Source organism: Centropristis striata, chromosome 16 (assembly GCF_030273125.1).
Source record: "Centropristis striata isolate RG_2023a ecotype Rhode Island chromosome 16, C.striata_1.0, whole genome shotgun sequence".
NCBI lineage: Eukaryota > Metazoa > Chordata > Actinopteri > Perciformes > Serranidae > Centropristis > Centropristis striata.
Genome location: NC_081532.1, coordinates 36,080,113 through 36,101,889, shown reverse-complemented (window position 1 = coordinate 36,101,889; position 21,777 = coordinate 36,080,113). Strand labels below are relative to the sequence as shown.

At 42.8% G+C, this 21,777-nt stretch overlaps 1 protein-coding gene across 2 annotated transcripts in view; it reads right to left on the bottom strand.

Annotated features, from left to right (window-relative positions):
- Positions 1-415: 415 nt before the first annotated feature.
- The window catches only part of scfd1 (sec1 family domain containing 1), a 32,257-nt gene continuing 10,895 nt past the window's right edge, over positions 416-21,777 (bottom strand). For both annotated transcript variants that reach the window (XM_059352698.1, XM_059352697.1), the window contains exons 14-25: positions 19,772-19,853; positions 18,677-18,773; positions 18,469-18,539; positions 6,535-6,614; positions 6,362-6,424; positions 4,776-4,851; positions 3,044-3,097; positions 2,074-2,126; positions 1,927-1,960; positions 1,483-1,548; positions 1,004-1,072; positions 416-576 (exon numbers count right to left, since the gene is read on the bottom strand). In XM_059352698.1, coding sequence (XP_059208681.1) covers positions 553-576; positions 1,004-1,072; positions 1,483-1,548; positions 1,927-1,960; positions 2,074-2,126; positions 3,044-3,097; positions 4,776-4,851; positions 6,362-6,424; positions 6,535-6,614; positions 18,469-18,539; positions 18,677-18,773; positions 19,772-19,853 — 769 coding nt within the window. In that variant the 3' untranslated portion in view covers positions 416-552. The remainder of the gene's footprint in view (positions 577-1,003; positions 1,073-1,482; positions 1,549-1,926; positions 1,961-2,073; positions 2,127-3,043; positions 3,098-4,775; positions 4,852-6,361; positions 6,425-6,534; positions 6,615-18,468; positions 18,540-18,676; positions 18,774-19,771; positions 19,854-21,777) is intronic.

Here is a 21,777-nt window from a genome sequence, read left to right as displayed (position 1 = left end):
GGTTAAAGGTCATAGGTTGCTGTATGAATAAATACTTGTAAAGGAATGCTTGTTGTAGGTGTGCTCCTTGTATATTATATAGTATCATAACATTACTAGTATTAATTGTTTGAAATCTCTGAAGAATCTCATCATAGTGTACACACACCGGCAGTAGCCCCCGTGGCCCTTTCACTATTTACCCAGAGGAAATTTTCTAGTTATTTATTATTATTTTCTTGTAAAATTACCATTTTAATCTCAGAGAATATTCAAGGTTTTTACTCATAAATGTGTAACTTTTTTTCTCCTGCAAAATCTGTCATCTGTTAACTTTAAATGAGAGGAAAGTGTTTGTGAGTAATAAATGTGCAGCAGCCTGTCTGCAGGAGCTTGGATGTTAAAAGGTGCAGATGAAGGAGAAACTGACTTCCTGTTGCAGAGCTGAGATGTTTTATTAATGCGCAGCAGAGAGACAGAGAGGGACGGTGAAGACAGGAAGCGTTTTAGTCCATTTACAGAAGAAAAGTTTGATACAAAACAAGTGGAATAAAGAGAAGAAGGTTCATGTTGTTACTTCTGGCCGAGCTGGGAGAGCTGTGGAGAGAAGAAGGAGGTCAGAGAGAGACAAAGATCTGGTTCCTTTAGTCTGGGTGTGTGTGTGTGTGTGTGTGTGTGTGTGTGTGTGTCTATGTCTATCTATGTGTGTCTGTGTCTGTGTCTGTGTGTGTGTGTGTGTGTCTGTCTATGTGTGTGTGTGTGTGTGTGTGTGTGTGTGTCTGTGTCTATGTGTGTGTGTCTGTGTGTGTGTGTCTATGTGTGTGTGTGTATGTGTGTGTGTGTGTGTGTGTGTGTGTGTCTATGTCTATCTATGTGTGTCTGTGTCTGTGTCTGTGTGTGTGTGTGTGTGTCTGTCTATGTGTGTGTGTGTGTGTCTGTGTCTATGTGTGTGTGTCTGTGTGTGTGTGTCTATGTGTGTGTGTGTATGTGTGTGTGTGTGTGTGTGTGTGTGTGTGTGTATCACCTGTTTGGTGAACTGAGCAGCGTTGGAGAGTTCGCTGCAGCCGTAAACCACCTTCTTTCCTGGTTTGACCTAAAAAAAAACACACAGAAATCATCGTTTCTCAGTTTGAGGACTATTTTTATTATTTAGGAACAGAAGTAGAGCCGGAAAAATCTGGGAAATTGTAAACTTTCCATGGGAATGAATCCAAATCACTGAAAGGATTGATTGTTCAGGGAAATAATTAAGGATGGATGGATGGATGGATGGATGGATGGATGGATGGATAGATAGATAGGTAGTTGGATGATAGATGGATGGATGACAGGTGGATGATGGGTAGATAGATAGATAGGTGGATAGGTGGATGGATGGATGGATGGATGGATGGATAGATGGATGGATGGATGGATGGATGGATGGATGGATGGATGGATGGATGGATGGATGGATGGATGGATGGATGGATGGATGGATGGATGGATGGATGAATAAAGTACCTTGGCGTAGTCGACCAGGTTCTGGTACTCAATGTAGTTTCCTCCTCCGACCACAAACACGATGGCCTGAAACAAACATTTATACATTAATACGTTTTTTATTCTTCAAAAATTGATATTTTGTTGTTGTTTTTCATAATAAAAGCCTCTGTTATTCGTAGCCTCCTTCTTATTTTTGTTCTTTGGTTATTAATATTACTTTTGACAAGTTGTTTATAAAATATGAATTAATAATATGATGAATAATATTGATTTATCATTTTTGATGTACATTTCTATTGGTGTGATAAGTTGTGTCACACATCTACAGTAATTTATTGATATATTATGACACGTTTCTTCTCTACTGTTATTATATTTATTGTTTTTCTGATGTTCTGCATCATTTCCTGTCGTCTCGTTTGTCCTGGAAATAACTCGTCCATCAAACAGAAACACTCTCACCTCCTGAAACGGGTTCTTGTTCCTGGGAATGGAGCTGAAGGAGAAGGAGAAGGAGAAGGAGAAGGAGAAGGAGAAGATGAGACCTTCCTGATCAGCTGAGTGATCAGCAGAGATTAAAACGTGTCAGAGTTATAGTTATAGTTCTACCTCTCGCTGCCTCGCAGCATCTTCGGGTCGAAGTATCGATAGTCGTCTGTTTCCTGAAGATCAGAGAGAAACAGCAGCAGGTCACTTCCTGTGTGCTTTGGATCGATGACGCTTTAATTTGAAAATATTTTCAACATTTACTGAACCCCAATGAGCCGCTTCATTACATTCTCTCTGCGTCCTTGTATTTCACTGCAACGTATAAAATCTATATAATGTTTAAGTCCTGCAGCTCTATGGAATCAGCACGATCATGGCCAGAAGTGGAACAACATTCATCTGATTTCTTTAAAAAAATCACCAGAAATCCAAAATCCAATCCAATGTTTATCGTAGAGAGAAACAGTAAAAACAGACATTATGGTCAAAGTTTGAACTTTCCGAAGGTCCTTGAACGGAACATCAGTTATGAAAGTTTCCATTAAATAAATCGACCGCAACTTGTGTTAAATGTTGATATTTGCATCAGAATCTCTTTATTCTCCATGAGTCATTTAAAATAAAGCGTTTGCACTAACCAGATGGACAGGAGAGGCTGGAATCATGACAATACTTCAATATCTCCAATATGTGGAGAAAACTGTCTTCTGGTTTCTAATGAAGATAAAACTCTGATGACCGGCAGCTTTTTACTTTCCTTCAGTTTATGAAGGAGTCACAGACCAGAGGGACCAAATGTGGATTCATGTTTTTCATCAGGCTAAACTCACACAGACACACACACACACACACACACACACACACACACACACACACACACACACACACACACACTGTGTGCTCTTCTATTCCTTTCATCTTCATTCCAATCGTGTCTCCTCCTCCTCGTTCAACAACAGGATCTTTGTTGGTTGTCTGTCACACACACACACACACACACACACACACACACACACACACACACACACACACACACACACACACACACACACACACACACACACACTTGAAGAAAAGAGAGCTAACTCACAGGGTTTGACTTCATCTCCATCAGGTTGTCCAGTATCCGAGTGACCGGAAGGTTCTGGAAGACAGATCATCATCATCACATCATTTGTTTTGGTGTAAAATTTATAAAAAACGAATCTCCTAATCTGGAGTATTTTGTGTGTGTTGGAGTTTGTAAACACATGAATTAATTTCCACCAGTCACACATTGAACAGTCAGAGTCATCTTGTTTTTGCTTTTTCTGTTTTCAGTGAAAAAGAAAAAGACGAGCAGCCAGTTTCTGCAGGAGTCTGTTGTGTTTGGTTCTAAATGTGGAAGAAGTCTGTAAATATTCTCCATCCAGACTCTGAGAGCCGGTAATGTTCTGGCAGAGAGGAACTCTGCTTCTGTATGAAGAAAACAGACACCACCTGTGTGTGTGTGTGTGTGTATGTGTGTAATGATTATAAATGACTTGGTGCTGGTGCCAGTTTCACCCTGAAACACCCCATCATCATCATCATCATCATCATCATCATCATCAGCTCGCTGTCATCGTCTCGCTGCTGTCCAGGAACAAACAGCCGTCACATTAGGGACGCTTGATTTCAGCTGCTGTCAGACTGAGGCGGGTGGAGCTTAGTGTCTCTGGTGGAGCGGGTCGGAGGAGTAAACTCTGTTCTCAGGTGAGAACGCAGGATGTTTTAGAGTAATCAGAGTACTTTAGGGCAGTTAAAGTCCTGCAGTCACAACTTAAAAAGTATCACTATGGACTCAAAATATCAAAGGAGTCGATTATTATCATTGCCGATTAATCGTTTGGTTTATTAAATGTCAGAAAATAGTAAAAAATGTGGATCAAATGTCCAAAACAAAAAAAAAATCACTGACTGATGGAAACCTACATATTTATTAAGAAACCTGCAGATATGAGACTGAAACTTCTGTCATTTTTAAAGAGAGGAGGAGGAGAAGGAAGAGAAGAGAGAGAGAGAAGAGAGAAGGAAAAAGAGAGAGAGAAGAAGAGAGAAAGAAGGAGGAAAAGGAGAGAGGAGGAGGAGAGAAAGAGACAGAGAGAGAGAAAAGGAGGAGAGAGAGAGAGGGAGAGATTTTTACATGAAAAACGAGGATTAATCAGCTTTTAGATGAAGTAATCAGATTACTTTACTGAAGTAAAAGTTCAGAAGGATCAAAATGTACTCATTTTGCATAATGTTTTATATTTCCTAAATATATTATTAAATTATTAAATTATTATTTTTGATGCATTTATGTCATTTCAACTTTATATACTTAGTATGTGCTTTAATTTATAATATTTGTTTTAAATTCATCATGTGTTTTTGTTTGGAATATAATAAAAAGTAGAATATTTGCCTTCATATGTCAGGTTTGTGTTTGTCTGCCAGAAGCTTCATAAACTGACTTTTGATCCAGTTTGAAGTCACAAACTGAACTCTGTGTCTGAACTGGTTGAAGGATTTAAAGGTTGTGAAGTTATCAGAGCAACAAACTGAGCAGACGTTCCTCCAGGACGTCCTGTCTGCATCAGAAAAACACAGATTGTGTTTTTACTGGTTCTAATCAGCAGGTCTGTGTGTTACAGAGAGGAGGAGACTCTCTGAAACTGTCTTCTGTTGTTGTCTTCATGGAGAACTGTGCATTTAAAAGGATTTCCATCCATCATTGGAGGCCAGAACATTTTATTAATAACTGGATGAAGGAGGATTGTTGTTCTGATGATGTTTGGAGCAACAGAAAGAGTTTTACTCACATGTTGTTTCACCACCAGGTTCTTCACTCCCTCCATCACAAACTGGGAGCCAGAATTCATCACTCTGGAAAACAGGCTGCAGAGGAGGAGGAGAGGAGGAGGAGGAGAGAGAAGGAGGAGGGAGGAGAAGAGGAGGAGGAGGAGGAGAGAGAGAGAGAGAGAGAGAGAGAGAGGAGGGAGGAGGGGACACAGGGAGGAGGAGAGAGGAGGAGGAGAGAGAGAGAGAGGAGGGAGGAGGGGAAGAGGAGGAGGAGCAGGAGGAGAGGAGAAAGAGAGGGGGAGAGGAGGAGGAGAGGGAGAGAGGAGAAGGAAGAGGAGAGAGGGAGAAGGAGAAGAGAGGAGGAGAAGGAGAGAGAGAGAGAAGGAAGAGAGAGAGAGAGAGGAGGAGGAGGAGGAGGAGGAGGAGGAGGAGGAGGAGAAGGAAGAGGAGAGAGGGAGAAGGAGAAGAGAGGAGGAGAAGGAGAGAGAGAGAGAAGGAAGAGAGAGAGAGAGAGAGAGGAGGAGGAGGAGGAGGAGGAGGAGGAGGAGGAGGAGGACAGGGTTAGGCTGGTAGTCTGATCACAGTCTGTTTCCATCTAATACTAATGATGCTTTGATAAAATTAAATCATGTAAAGAACTCTCAGGAATTCAAATTTCAAAATGTGGAAATGCCTCAACACAATAAATCACTGACTGATGGAGGAGAGACGGGAAAAGAAAAAGCTGAGAAAAAGATTTGTGTTTCTTGTAAATTTAAAGTTTTAACAGCAATCAAAACTTTGAGATTAAAAAACTCACTTATATTTTAAGTAATTATAATTTATGCAGTTATAAATCTCTCTCGCTGTCAGACCCAGTGGCGGTTCTACACATCTCCTACGAATCTACGAATCTTCTTTCCATAAGGAATTCTGAACAACTGCAACTCTGACCTTCTCTGTGCACCAAAGTGCATTAATGAACACAAAGTTCATCACAACTGCCAGAGAAAGCTCCATCTCGACAACAAGGACAACCAGCAACTTAATTTGCAAGACGGCAAATTATTCAACTTCCTTCTTCCACGCCGGCCACTCAAAAAGGATTTCTCCCCCTTTTCAACTGGATTTGTGAGTAATGTAACTGGGCTTAGATAAGAAATCAACAAGGACTTTAGCAGAAAGGATTTGACCTGTAATTAATGATTTGGTTTAAATGTGTGTTTTAAGTATATTATGTGATATTCGTGTTACAATCAAAGTTGTATGTTAATCTTGCTTCATACAGACAGTCAGTCTTATATGCAACTAACTATACTAACCTTTGACCTGCTCACACACTGATTTTCACGTGATATATTTTAAATTAACTGTAACTAAACACAGTTTGTAACAGCTCACATGACCAGGGCAAAGCCTAGTCACCTGGCTTCACAGCTGGAATTTTTACGACTCATTGTGTGAGGAACTCCAAGAGTTTTAAATGAGCTAAAATAAAAGGTTTTGCATGCTTAAATATAATCTTTGCCGTTTTTTAATGTCCCTCTGATTAAACACTGGCCCCTCCTTGGCCCCCACAGTAAACGGGTCTAGAACCCACCACAGCCCCCCCGTGTCTCTGACTCACCCCATGGGTTTCACTCCACTGTTGCCGTAGTTGGCCGGGGTGGCCGCCATCTTGGTAAACGCCCTGGAAAAGACGAGAACGGCTCAGTTACACTTTATAATCGGGACGATGGATCCAACAGACAGAGATGCTCATCACTGTAACTCAGCTGCTGTTTTAAAGTTTAGACTCACTTCCACTGTTTGATGTAGTTAAGAGGTGAAAGGTCGCAGCCGGCGTCCAGCAGAGCCGTCTTATACTGCTCCAAGTCTGACTGAAACACACAAACATTACACATTACACTCACAGAATACTCTGTTCTAAGTAGCTAGTTAGACCTAGACTTCTGTCAGTACTTTACTCACTGTATAATAACAAAAATAAATATTTTATGGAGTAAAAATAAGTCCAAACTACTGAGATCAACATTGTTTTTCTACATTTAGAGTATTTTGTTTTGTAAACTTTCCGCATGGTTTCTGTTTCCAATCATTCGTCAACCAGACACTCTCAGGTACTAACATCAGGAGTTGGTATTAGGGCAAAAAAAAAGATCATGATATATTTATTCATATCGTCCGATCTCGATTATTATCACGATTTTTATATTGTGTTTAAACGGCCAGTTTTAAAGCATCTTTGCTGAAAACTAAAGAAACTAGAGGTTAGTGCGATATTTCATTTACATATGAAGTAAATAACAAAGCAAATTAAATAAGATGAACATAGAAAAATATAAAAACAACTTTTAAAGTACAACAAATGTAGAAAAATATAAAACAACATAGTGAACTTCTTCTACAGTCCTTACAGAGTGAGAGTAAGGTCTTTAAAGCTTTCTGCATCATCACTATGGTGGAACTTCTTCAAATGATTTGTTGTTGTTAGAAAGCCCATGTTCTGTTAACTGGTTTATCAAACTAAGTTGTATTCAGTAATAACTTGTGTTATTATTGTAATTTCCTCTTTCCCAACATTCAACTGTTCCTCCCTGGTTTATTGCTCCGAGTCATCTATTTCTCTGGCACATTACAGACAGTAGTGGAGCGGGAAAAGGTGAACTCTGATTGGCTCTCGTCACGCACATTTCCGATATGTTTGATCGAGTAAATATGCTCAAAACTGATCGCCGTAATCAACTGATCGTGGTTCATTGTTCTCATGTGGACAAAGTTTACAATGAGTCATTAACTGGGCGAAGATATTTAAGAATTTTGGTGCCAGCAGGGGAAAGATGGTCCATACAATAATATCTATGATATAATACATGACCCAAACACACTTTATATCTCGTTTTACAGGAAAAATGTTAATCATAAAGGGTTAGACCTACTAATGACACATGATTTTGATATTTTCATGTCAAAAGCAGAAAGCGTCACCCTCTGTTTCGGAAGAGTATCGTGATTGAGATGAGATCATGATGGCGGCGCGAGTACAACGCGAGGCTCAGTGTCTCTCCAGATTCTGCAAATCAGTAGTATTCTGTCTTTTTGTTTCAAGTCTGTTCACTCAGAACAGTCTTGCACATATCACCTATAGCCAACAAGAGCTCCTGGACATTCGTGCTCATAATGTGCACACTTTTTTCGGCGATCTTCGGCTCATACCGGAGGTCGCCAAATCATCGGAGGCTACCAACCCAGATTCGCCGACCGGAAGCGCTCGCAGGCGGCGTCGAGACCGTAAACAAAGGCGGGGGAAGAGAGGAGGGCTAAGGGCTAAGCTAAGTCTAACTCCTCATCGGCTGTCACTACCCAGCATTTTCCTCGCCAATGTCCGGTCTCTGTCAAACAAGATGGATGAGCTGCGGCTGCGGATCATCTCCCACAACTGGATTAAGGACTGTAACATCATGATCTTCACCGAGACATGGCTCAACAGTGGCGTCCCCGATAGCGCGATTGAGCTATCGGGGCGCTGCGTACTCCGGGCGGACAGAACGGCTGATGACTCCGGCAAGACCAAAGGTGGGGGACTGTGCATTTATGTAAACAAAGCTTGGTGCACGGACACTGCTACTATTGAGAGTCATTGCTCTGCTAACCTAGAGTTTCTCATGGCTAAGTGTAGACCCTTCTATCTACCCAGAGAGTTTACATCCACTGTTGTGACTGCAGCCTACATCCCCCCAGATGCTAATGCCAAACATGCCATGAAAGAACTGCATGCTGCCATTAGCAAACAACAAACTCTGCATCCTGAGGCAGCCTTTATTGTTGCTGGTGATTTCAATCACACCAGCCTGAAGACTGTACTCCCCAAATTCCACCAGCACGTCTCCTGCCCCACCAGAGGAGACAAAACCCTGGACCATGTCTACACAAACATGGCTGAGGCTTACAAAGCCACCCCCCTCCCCCACCTCGGACAATCTGATCACCTCTCTTTGTTTCTTCTTCCCAAATACACTCCACTCATCAAACGTGTGAAGCCCGCTGTAAAGACTGTTAAAGTGTGGCCAGAGGGAGCAGACTCGACACTTCAGCAGCGTTTCCAGAAAACGGACTGGAGTGTTTTTGTCACTCAGGCCACCCTGGACTCACACACGGATATTAACATCTATGCTTCTTCTGTTCTGGACTTTATAAGCACCAACATAGACAGTGTCACCACCCAAAAACTAATAACAACATTCCCCAACCAGAAACCATGGATGAACCGGGAGGTTCGCCTCCTGCTGAAGGCACGTGACACTGCTTTTAGATCTGGTGATGATCAGGCCTACAGCGCATCCAGAGCCAACTTGAAGAGGGGCATTAAGAAGGCCAAGCACAGCTACAAGCTACGGATCGAGGAGCACTTCACCAATTCCGACCCCCGGCGCATGTGGCAAGGCATCCAGGCCATTACGGACTACAAAACCACCAACACCACCCCACAAACAGACGGTGTCTCCCTGTCAGATGAACTTAACAACTTCTATGCTCGTTTTGACAGGGAGAACAAGGAGGCAGCCATCAAGGCTGTGCTCCCTGCAGACCACCAACCACTCACACTCTCCCCCGCTGATGTGTGTGCTGCACTGAGCAGGACCAACGCACGTAAGGCTGCTGGCCCAGATGGCATCCCCGGACGTGTGCTCAGGGCCTGTGCTGGACAGCTGACCGACGTCCTGACCAACATCTTCAACCTGTCCCTGGCCCAAGCAGTCGTCCCCACGTGCTTCAAGACCACATCCATCGTGCCTGTGCCGAAACACTCAGCAGCTACTAACCACAACGACTTCCGCCCCGTTGCACTAACCCCCACCATCACAAAGTGCTTCGTGAGACTGATCCTGGCTCACCTCAAAACCAGCCTACCACCCACCCTGGACCCTTTCCAGTTCGCCTACCGCCAGAATAGGAGTACTGATGACGCCGTCTCCATTGCACTTCACTCCGCCCTCTCCCACCTGGACAATAAAAACACCTATGTGAGAATGCTGTTCATTGACTTTAGTTCAGCATTCAACACCATCATCCCCTCCAGTCTCATCACCAAGCTGTGCAACCTCGGCATTAGCTCCTCTCTCTGCAACTGGATTCTGGACTTTCTGACCAACAGACCTCAGTCTGTCAGGTTAGACAACCACACCTCCTCCACACTCACCCTGAACACTGGTGTCCCACAGGGCTGTGTGCTGAGCCCTCTCCTCTACTCCCTCTTCACCCACGACTGTGAACCAGTGCATGGCACCAACATCATCACCAAGTTCGCAGACGACACAACTGTGATCGGTCTCATCACCAACAACGATGAGACAGTCTACAGGGAAGAGGTCCAGCACCTGGCGACCTGGTGCACTAACAACAACCTGGCCATAAACACCAAAAAGACCAAGGAGATCATCGTGGACTTCAGGAGAACCAACAGAGGCACACACACTCCCATCCAGATCTACGGAGCTGAGGTCGAGCGTGTCTCCAGCTTCAAGTTCCTGGGGGGTCCACCTCTCCGATGATCTTTCCTGGGCTCTGAACACCTCCGTCCTCATAAAGAAGGCTCACCAGCGGCTATTCTTTTTGAGGAAAATTAAGAAAGCCCATCTGTCTCCTCAAATCCTGGTGAACTTTTACCACTGCACCATTGAGAGCATCCTTACCAGCTGCATCACAGTCTGGTATGGTAACTGCTCCGTCGCAGACCAGAAGGCGCTGCAGAGGGTGGTAAAAACTGCCCAGCGCATCACCGGTTCACCACTCCCCTCCATCGAAGCTGTCCACACCAAGCGGTGTCTGCGGAGGGCACGCAGCATTGCCAAGGACAGCTCCCACCCTGGACACAAACTGTTTACCCTCCTCCCCTCCAGGAGGCGCTACAGCTCCCTGCGCTCCAGAACCAGCAGGTTCAGGAACAGTTTTTTCCCCTCAGCCGTCACCCTCTTGAACACTACACAGAGGTGACCCACCTACTGTCCTGTATCTGCCCACATTAACGAATGTTTTTGACTATTTATGACTATTTATTACCATCCATTCATCTACCTGCACTGCTGCTTACTGTACATATCTCTACTGTATATATTTCTATAACTGTATATATCCTATAGCATATTCAATTCATACCTGCACTATATTTATACTCTGTGTTCATATGTAAATACCCTGCACTTTACTACTCTGCACTTCTGGTTAGATGCTAAACTACATTTCGTTGTCCTAGTACTTGTACTCTGTTCAATGACAATAAAGTTGAATCTAATCTAAAAAAAAAAATCTAATTTATTGTATTTAACTTTAACAGGTTCAGCGGTCTCACAGAGAATCGTTACATCCCTGTTGGAAGTGTTGCTGTTTCCGGTCTTTTCTTTATGATTGTTGACTTTGCGGCACTTGTTTCTTTTCCTCTTACTTCATCTATTGTTATTCATCATTTATGGACTACTAGACCCTCAAACACCAAGCCACTGTCCGTAGGCGACCCCCTGCTATCTAATGAATCAGTTTTCAGGCTTCTTTGCTGGAGATGAATGTCCAAACTCTCCTCTGTTTTTCTTTAAAATGACTAAAATGTGTTGTGACAGCACATCAGCAGCCACGCCACCTCAACCTTCATCAGCTCGTCTTCACGCCAGGCCTCCCTGGCATCGCTAGCAGCGTCTCACGGCGGGACCGAAACATTCCTCCGTCCTACCTACAGCTAGAGGAGGTGACGTCGAGTGTATCGTCTCCTCCAGTAAGCTCCCGAATGGCAGCTCAGCGGGAGAGATTACACAACCACCCAGCCACGTGAAAGTCTGTCCAGGAGAGTGTTTTTGTAGGACTGAAATCCCACCACATCGCTCAGAAACCTGAGCAGATAGAGGGGAGGGAGGAGATCAAAGGAGGGAGAGGAAGAAGAGAAAAGAAACCGACAGGAGGCCAAGAGCTGGTCACAGAGGGGAGGACAGGAAGAGAGAGAGAGAGAGAGAGAGAGAGAGAGAGAGAGAGAGAGAGAGAGAGAGAGAGAGAGAGAGAGAGAGAGAGAGAGAGAGAGAGAGAGAGAGAGAGAGAGAGAGAGAGAGAGAGAGAGAGAGAGAGAGTGGTGATGGAGGGTGAGGGGTAATCCCAGGTGATCACCTCCCAGGTGGATGAAAGGGGGATAAAAGGTGATTTCTTGGCAGAGGTAGAGCTGTCATGGATTCCTTCAGCAGGCTGGTGAAGTGAAGCCAATGCAGAGTTATAACAGCCAGCAGGAAGCAACTCCACGGCTTCATAAAGAATTCTGTTGATATAAAAGTCGATACTGGAGTGACCCAACGCTCCAATAAACATCCTCATAATGATTTCATGGTCTCAGTCGTTTGTCTTCTTAAATAGAATAAGTGAAGGTCCCATTTACAGTCAAAAGCCTACTGAGTAGTTTGGAGTGCCCCTATAGTTTTGGGGTGTATATTTCGCCCCTCCCCCTTTATACCACTGGCCATGTGTCTGAGTTATTAGCGCAGGTTATTATAGGCGTGTTTCCACTGAGTACTTTTTAGAAAGCAGCTGTGTGCAAGTGTTTTGGCTCCGCCCACTAGTTAGTTCCCCTCGGCCTGTTCCCATACAGGTACTTTTGTAGTGGCTAACCAACGGAGTTAATGTGACAACAGACCGACGCGGCAATCAGTGTTTCCAACTTAGCGACTTCGTGGCTATATTTAGTGGCTATTCACACCCATCTAGAGACTCTTTGTCTCTATATTTAGACTATTCAGACCCTCTAGAGACTCTTTGTCTCTATATTTAGACTATTCAGACCCTCTAGAGACTCTTTGTCTCTATATTTAGACTATTCAGACCCCCTAGAGACTCAAAAAAGTGACAAGCGACAAATCTAGCAACTTTTTCTGGTGTTATTGGAGACTTATGGAGACTCGTTCCTACTCTTCTTAACGAGTAGCAGGAGCCGTCCAAAAGCACTCACAAGCGGCCCAGTCCTCCCGCAGCAGCCTCTCCCAGCTGCAGCATGTTAACCCCTCAGCGTCCAGTCTGCACCAGTCAAATGAATCACGCCTGAGTGAATCGCCACCTCAACCGTATCCAATCAGCGTTGACAGCCTGGTGCGGCTGTGGCTCAGTTGGTAGAGTTGGTTGGCCCCCAAATGAAGGGTTGGTGGTTTGATCCCTGACCGTCGCAGCCTACATGTCGAAGTATCCTTGAGCAAGATACTGAACCCCAAATAGCTCCCGATGCTGCGTTCATTGGTGTGTGAATGAATTCCCAATGGTGGCAGGTGGCACCGTTTAGGGTAGCCTCTGCCACCAGGATGAATGTGTGTGTGAAAGGGTGAATGAGCGCAGTAGTGTAATGTAGTGTAAAGAGCTTTGAGTGGTCGCAAAGCGACTAGAAAAGCGCAGTGCAGGTCCATTTACCATTAGTTAGTAGCAGCTCAGGTACTTTTTAAGCCGCTACCTGAGCTGCTAACTGGTGAAGTTGGGCGGATCCTCTCTCCTAAGCCACACCCATAGCGGGTCACGAAAGGGAAAAGTACCTAATGGAACTGCGCCTTATGTAGCACCGTGAAGCCCAAAGAGAAATGCATTTCTAATTGTGTCCCATATAAGACGAAGAGTTACTTTCTTTTCATGAGCAGAATCGGCAGGTCAGCATCTGTTTTGAACTCCTCCACCGAACGTCGTTTCTTAGGTCTTTTCGTTGGCTCAGCCATGACCAACATGAACAGCTTGTTATAGCTAGCCGGTGTGGCTAACCGGTGCTTGAGGGGTGTGTGTTTGTGTGTAGAATTACTGTAAAGCGTTTTGTTTTCTGGCATATCCTTGTGAGACTTCCCACCTGGGGCTGGTTTTCCGTTCAGGAGACAGCAGGGAAGGCCGAAACTTGCACCAAAAACAGGTCATTTTACCATCACAATGATTTCTAAACTGTTTTATTAAGTGGAAAATGCTGCATAGTTCTGCTTTAAATAGACAAAAAAGGAGGGTGAAAGCTGAGAAATGTATGAACTTTCCAGAAACTGATGTCACCGACAATCAATAACCTCACTAAGACTTTTTATTGGAGGTTTAGCAGCATTAATGATGGATGTCCATGACTCGTACTTTTATGTCTTGGCTGTTTAGCAGATGTTGAATGATCACCCGCCCAATAATTGAGATAGATTGTTGAAATTATTTCTGCAGGTGAAGCAGCAGAGTTGTCTGCCGGGAGCTGGATCCCACTGACCCACTCAAACTCTCACAAGAGCTCTGGGAGTTCTGAAAGCCTGGAATAAGTTGAAACATTGTCAATATGCTAATGAATGCAAAGGCTGAACTCCTGGTGCATGAACAGCAAACTAATAACAATCACAGTCTTGTCATTTCATAAAGGATGAGCTGCGTTTTGTGCCAAACCAAACCTGATCCAGCTGTGCTCCTCTTACACCGACTCTAACCAGGTCTTTGGCTCCAGTGTCTCTGTTCTATAGTCGTGGCCGCAAAAATTAAATTATGAATATAGTCGAGCCAAGGAGAAGCTTCTCATGAAGCCCGTCCAAAATGTGGCTATTGATCAGTATAATGTGTTTTTTAGGGACATGAGGGCACAGCTGACTCAAAACCATCTGTCTAAACCATCTGGACTGGTAGCCAATCCACAGCCGGCGCTGGTTCAGGGTGAAGCCAGACCCGGGAAGAACTGGAAGTCTTTCAACAGAGACGCCAACTAAATTTGTGTTCTTCTGAATTTCTCCAATGATGCAAAGCTCAAGAAGAATCAGCGTCTCCACATCCACTTAGGAGAAAGAGGCTGATGCTGTGATCCATCTGATCCACCTGGTCAATCTGATCCATCTGATCCATTTGAACCACGTGATCCAGCTATTTATATTTATCATATGTAATATTTTTGAGGTCTTTTTCAACATCTAAAATGTGGTGGACTTTCAATGTTTGGTTTGCTTTCATAGCGAGCTTTATCAAGTGCACCAATCATTGTGAGGGAAAGAGCTGACACTGTTTAGAAGCAAGTGGCTGTTGGTTTTATAAATATATTTAAACATTTAATAATATTTAAACATGAATCTGTGTTTGCATAGGCTTTTTTCCTTTTAACATGAAGGTACAAAAGTAACTCTATTTAAAGAAATACACGTCAAAAATGCAAAAATGTGAATAAAACAGAGTCAACCCGCCAACTCCTGACCTTTGACCCTGATGGTGGCAGCACTAAAGTTCTGTTTGGTCCACAGGAGAATGAGGAGCATTGTGCTGCTGTGTTTTTCATTTCCCCATCTCCTCAGATGTTCTCCTTGGTCTGTTTTGTTCCTGGAAGTAAACCCTGAACCGCAGCAGGATCAGAGACCCAAGAGAGTGATGCTTTTCTTCCTCAGTGTGAGGTTTTGTTTTGGCCAAAACGGGACAACAAACTAAACCACAAACCCTCACGTCACTGTTTCTCTACTGCATCATCTCTAATTCAAAACATCATCCCCATAAAAAACACCTTTCACTTCTCCCGCTGCTTGTCTTTGATCGTACTTCTCACAGAAGCTTATTGTAAGAAGGCTGAACCGACGCCACCAAACCTTTCACAACATCTGTGTTCGTCCTCTGGTTTGAGTTTCTGTCACCAGTTTGACCACATGACACCACGTCAGCTTGCTGGAAGTGTCAGAGTCTGTCCACGGCTGGCCAAACATTTCAAAATGTTCAAGGACTTTAAAGCCGATTTTTACATTCAAATGAAGTGAAACCAAAGACAGAGGAAAAAAGATCTAAAAACAGACGGCCAAAGGAAAGTTTACACGCTTTGTGGTTAATGAACTAAAGCATGATAATAACCAGTGCGGTCCTTTAAACAGCTGCACTGGAGAGCTACTGGAAACTTGTTTTTCCTGCATGAAACTATATTGCTAATTTGGATCAACCAGAGTTTAATTATCTTCCCTATCTGTTCCAATATTTTTTAAAACTAAATAATTTTGTGAAGAAGAACACACAGCGATCATTTTAAATGTTTTGTTTATATTCATGTCAATATAAACAAATTGTGTTGCTGCTTATTGTGAATCTAGTGTGTCAGCCCTCCATCCTCTGAATGCTCTTGGTGTCTAGTTTATGGTTGTAAAGTTTCATGAGGCTGTGATTATCTACAGTGATTATAGTTTCACTCAATAAAATCATCACACATGAAGAACATTGGGCTCATTAAATCTACAATTTCTCAGCTTTACAGTCAGACCTGATTTATGCAGCTCACAGACTGTTTAGGGACTTGTAACTCTGAGTTGTAACACATTTTACTGCATTTCTCCTGGAACATTATTGTGGTGGATACCAATTGGTTAGAGGCCCCAGAATGGAGCCTTGGGGAACTCCATTTCGCTATCTGCATGAGAAAACCTGCATGGTTTCTGTCCCAAACTATATTGGATTTGCATAGGTGTGTCTGTAAAGAGGAGGCTCGTGGGTACCAACAAAACACATTTTCATTCAGATATCTGGAGGTCAGAGGTCACGGGACCACTTTGAAAATGGCGGTGTCAGTTTTTCCTCTTGCTTAAATCAAACTTAACATTGCAGCTGAGGGGTTAAATAAGTCCAAGAAAAAAGGTTCAAAATAAACTCCAAAGTATGGTTTTATTTTATTCTACCTAGTCATTTTCATTGTTCACTGTAAAAAAAAAAGAAGTTACTGTTAACTTCCTGCCACTATCGTTGACCTGTCCACCTCAGTGTGTGTTTCCACAGAAAGGGACTTTACTGGGCTATCCACATACTTTATACAGCAATACACTGCAGCTCTGCTCTGTGCTCAGTGCTGTTGTGTTTAAAGGTGAAGTTGTTTATGCAGCTCACAGACTGTTTAGGGACCCTATGATGCACAAAGATTCACATACAAGAGGACACAATAACACATTTTACTGCAGGAGAAACACTGTGTGGTGAGAATAGACTTTAGTCCTTAAAGCTCTCTGCAGTTACACATAAGCACCACATTTCCAACAAATCTCTGAGGCTTTGAAGAGCTGAAACATGACACACAGAAAGCTGTTCCCATGTGTATCAGACTGCAGAATGTTTTGGAATTTTTCTTGTGCAGCCATCACAATTAATTATTTGACAACAAACTTAGTGTAACTAAATATATCCAGGAGTAAAGTCTAGCTTTACCAGAACACACAAAAACAAATATCTGTTCTTGTCTGCGTGTTTTCATTTCAAACCAGCTCCACTTTGTATTTACCGACAATGTGAGTCCAAACCGCTGCTGTGGTGGTTCTGGTTTGGATGTTGACGTGTCTTATTGGAGCCGTCATCGAGTCCGACGGTGAGTGAAGTGAACTGGGACCTGAAAGCAGCGTGAGTCACCAAACCTTCACCACAACCGCCACCACAACCGCCACCACCTGGCTCTCATCAGCCACATCAGAACAGACAACCAGGAGGAGTTCACCATCAACACAGCAGCACAGAGCTGCAGTGTGTTGCTCTATATGTGGCCAGAAGTATGTGGACAGCCCACTATAGTAGTGTATATATATATATATATATATATAGTATATAGTCCCTTTCTGTGGGAACACACTGACGTGGACAGGTCAACGATAGTGGCAGGAAGTTAACAGGAACTTCTTTTTACAGCGAACACTAAAAATGACAAGGTAGGGAAAAATAAAAAGGCTCAATTGGTGTTTAATTTTAACCTTTTTACTTGAGATTTATTTAACCCCTTAGCTGCAAAGTTGAGCTAGATTTTCTCGAGGGAAAAACTGACGCAGCCATCAAAGCAGTCCCGTGACCCCTGACCTCCAGATATCTGGATGAAGTGTGTCTCCTCTTTACAGACATGTCCATTTTATGCACATTCAATAGTTTGGGGAAGAAGCCATGCAGGTTATCATGCAGATAGCAAAAAAAAAAGTAATTTGGAGTTCTCAAGGACTTCATTCTGGCGCCTCTGATCCATTGGTACAAACCACAATTAAGTTCCAGGAGAAATTAAATAAATGTGTTGTTGTGTCCTCTTGTGTGTGAATCTTTGTGCATCCTGGGGTCCTAAACAATCTGTGAGCTGCATAAATCGGATCTGACTTGGAAGGTTACTCTAGGTTACTCTTGACCTCTGACCTCAAGATATCTGAATAAAAATGGTTCTATTTGTACCCACAAGTGTCCTCTTTAAAGACACGCCCACTTATGCAAATCAAATGTAATTTGGGGTTGAAACCAGATTTTCTCAAGACGATAGGAAGCAAAAATGACATGTGGGGTTCCACAGGGCTCCATTCTGGGGCCTCTAACCCATTGGTCCCATCCACAATAATGTTCCAGGAGAAATGCAGTAAATGTGTTGTTGTGTCCTCGTGTGTGAATCTTTGTGCATCCTGGGGTCCTAAACAGTCTGTGAGCTGCATAAATCAGGTCTGAGTGTAAAGCTGAGACTCTTGTGGATTCAATGAGCCCAATGTTCTTCATGTGATGATGTTAGTGAGTGAAACTTGAGCTCAGTGTATAAAATGAGCTGCTGTGACCTCTAGGATAATCACAGCCTCATGAAACTTTACAACCACCAACTAGAGACCTGGAGCATTCAGAGGATGGAGGGCTGACACACTAGATTCACTATAAGCAGCAACACAACACAAGTGCTCAGTTTAATTAATTTAATGTTGTATGTAATTATCAGTCAGTGTGTGTGTGTGTGTGTGTGTGTGTGTGTGTGTGTGTGTGTGTTACCTCAGAAGGAGCCTGCTGAGCAGTGATGTAGTAGATGAGGAAGAGTCTCATTTTATCTTCAGGGGTCCCAGCTGATCAACACAAACATTTAATTAAACACTAGTTATTTCACCATGATGTCATCAGGTGTGACTCTGAGTGTGTGTGTGTGTGTGTGTGTGTGTGTGTGTGTGTGTGTGTGTGTGTGTGTGTGTGTGTGTGGTCGTACCATCAGGGTCAGTGATGATGTCCAGCAGAGATTTGTCTAAAGTGGACTTGCTCATCAGTTTCTCTTCGTACTCAAAGTAAACATCCAGTTTACGACTCTGAGGAGAGAAACAGCATCAGGTCAGTGATCATCAACCTCTCAGCTGGTACTGGTGGTAATATACTGTAGACAACCAGGGAAGAGAAGAGGAGAGAAGAGAAGAGGAGAGGAGAGAAGTCAAGAGGAGAGAGATAAGTCAAGAGAAAAGAAGAAAAGTCGAGAAGAGAAGAAAAGTCAAGAGAAAAGAAGAAAAGTCGAGAAGAGAAGTCAGGAAGAGAACAGAAGTCAAGAGACGAGAATAAAAGAAAAGAAAAGAGAAGTCAAGTTTTTGGTTTTCAAAGTCCCTTTATTCACCCATCGTACAGGATGAAAACAATTAATTTTCAAAAAGAGAAAAGAAGAAAAGTTGAGAAGAAAAGAAGTCAAGAGAAGAGAAGAAAACTCTTCTATAGTCAGAGGTTGATAGATGATGTGTTGGATTGATGAAGTTTCTCCTGCAGACATCAAAATATCTTCACCCAGTTATTAACTCATTTTAAACCTCGTTCCTGTCACCACGAGACAGATAATATAATAATAATATGATAATAATAAACCACATGATGTTCCCTGGTTGACTTCCTGCAGAGCGAGGCTCAGAATATAAAGCTGCTTTTACAAGAACAGTACTCAGTTACATTCCACCACTGGATATATGGGTCAATAAAAAATAGTAAGAAAGTAAAAAAAATCAAATAATGATGGGCGAACTAGACAGAAGTACGCTATAGACCAGCAGCTCACATTAAAGAGCATCTAGTAAAGAAAGGAATTGTTTTTCACAGCATGTTAGACGAATGATTGGAAACTAAAACTTTGCTGAATGTTCTCGACCACATTTGCTGTAAGTTTGGACTTATTTTGGCAACTAAAAATACATTTAGTTATTACTGACAGTACTGAGTTACTGTTCAGAGCCAGACGAACTCTGCAGGAGATCTGGACTCATATTATAATATTGATGCTGTTATTGCCAGAGAAACGTTGTTCTGAGTCTCTTCACGGCTGCAGACGCACCTTGATGTGGTCGAGGACGGCCGTGGCCACGTTGGTGTGGAGATCAATCAGCCTCTTCTTCTCCAGGAGCTCAGGGAGAGAGCTGCAGACAGACAGGTAGAGACAGACAGACAGGCAGACAGGCAGGCAGGCAGACAGACAGGCAGAGAGACAGACAGACAGACAGACAGACAGGCAGGCAGGCAGACAGACAGGCAGACAATACTTTAAAAAAAGAGGAAAGAGTATAGGGAACCTTTAATTTGTCACATGACCTCCTGGAGGCCATATTGAAAGCAGACTTTTCCAAAGTAAACAGTTTTGCCATTTTGTGCCACAAAAATCACTCAAAACATCATTTCCTGGCCCTTTTCCATCTGGAAAAAAAATATTCCTACTAAAAGGTGAGTAAACCTTCATTTTTGATAGTTTCATACACTCAGACTGTTCCAGACATTCATTTCAATGGGTCGTTGGTTCAATGTTTCCTACAGGCAACATTCAGACAAGAAACTGGTTTAAAAAGTTCCTTTTATAATGTTTTTAAATTTAAAATGTTTTGTATTGTACCCTGTTGAAGCTACTGAATCTTTTACACATGTTTATTAAATAAATTATGTTAAAATTAATTTTAAAAACTTTCTTTTTCACTTTATGGTAAAATATTGCCTATGGGCAACAAACCCCAAAAACTTCCAAAAAAAAGAAAAGAATTATAACATTTCTTCAGGTTGTGTTTATTTAGTCTATTTTTAGACCCCCCAAAAAAATAAGACTCCAAACATTCTTTTCCTAACTGGCATCATAATGCGTACCATAGAGGGTTAAAAAGGAAACTATCTTTACACAGAAGCATCTCAGAGTTTTTATGCGTCTGTGGAAAAAGGTGATAACCAGATGACGAAGAGCTGCTTCACACCAGACGAGAAGCCAAATGTCAGATTTCCACCCAAAAACAACATTTCTGTGCGTCCCCACTTTACAGCTAAAGTGAACAGTGTGTTTGGGGCGTTTGGCCGTCTGACACAGTTTCATGGTTACAGATAAAAACAGCAGCGCTGCAACGGTGAAATCACAACTACAGATCTGATCAGATGTTCCCTGGCTGAGCTCATCTTCTCTGGTGGAAACTCTTTTTTAGAGTTATTAGAAACGTGCCAACAGGCCAGATATTCAGAACACAAGTTAAGATCTTTTTGTACCATTAAACCTCAAACATGATGCTGGTTAACCCTCAACAAGCGGCTTCAGGGTCTTTCTACATTCTCCTCTGTGTCCTCGTGTTTCACTGAAATATATTAAATCTATCGGTATATATAATATATAAGATATAATATATATAAGTCCTGCAGCTCGATGGAATCAGCACAATCAGAACAACTCAAACATGTCTTTGTGCACAATAACACAGTTAGAATGACAGAAATCACAAGAGTGGAATTTAGCTGATAAATTATTTTTTAAAATTGGAATAAAACATCATTTATACATAAAAACTTTTCACCACATATTATAGTGTTGTCTTGTTTCCAGCCTCTCCTGTCCTCTCCTCTCTGCTCTGTGTAAACAGCCTCTCCTGTCCTCTCCTCTCTGCTCTGTGTAAACAGCCTCTCCTGTCCTCTCCTCTCTGCTCTGTGTAAACAGCCTCTCCTGTCCTCTCCTCTCAGCTCTGTGTAAACAGCCTCTCCTGTCCTCTCCTCTCTGCTCTGTGTAAACAGCCTCTCCTGTCCTCTCCTCTCAGCTCTGTGTAAACAGCCTCTCCTGTCCTCTCCTCTCAGCTCTGTGTAAACAGCCTCTCCTGTCCTCTCCTCTCAGCTCTGTGTAAACAGCCTCTCCTGTCCTCTCCTCTCTGCTCTGTGTAAACAGATTTTCAGTGAATATTTGTTACGTGACGGTTCGATTCCGACAGAAATCTCAACATTTTAAGCTTCATTTGGTCACTTTTCATTACAGAAACTTTCTGAACCGAGGACCCGTTCAAAGACCGTGGGAAAGTTCAAACTCTGAGGATAATGGCTGTTTCTCCA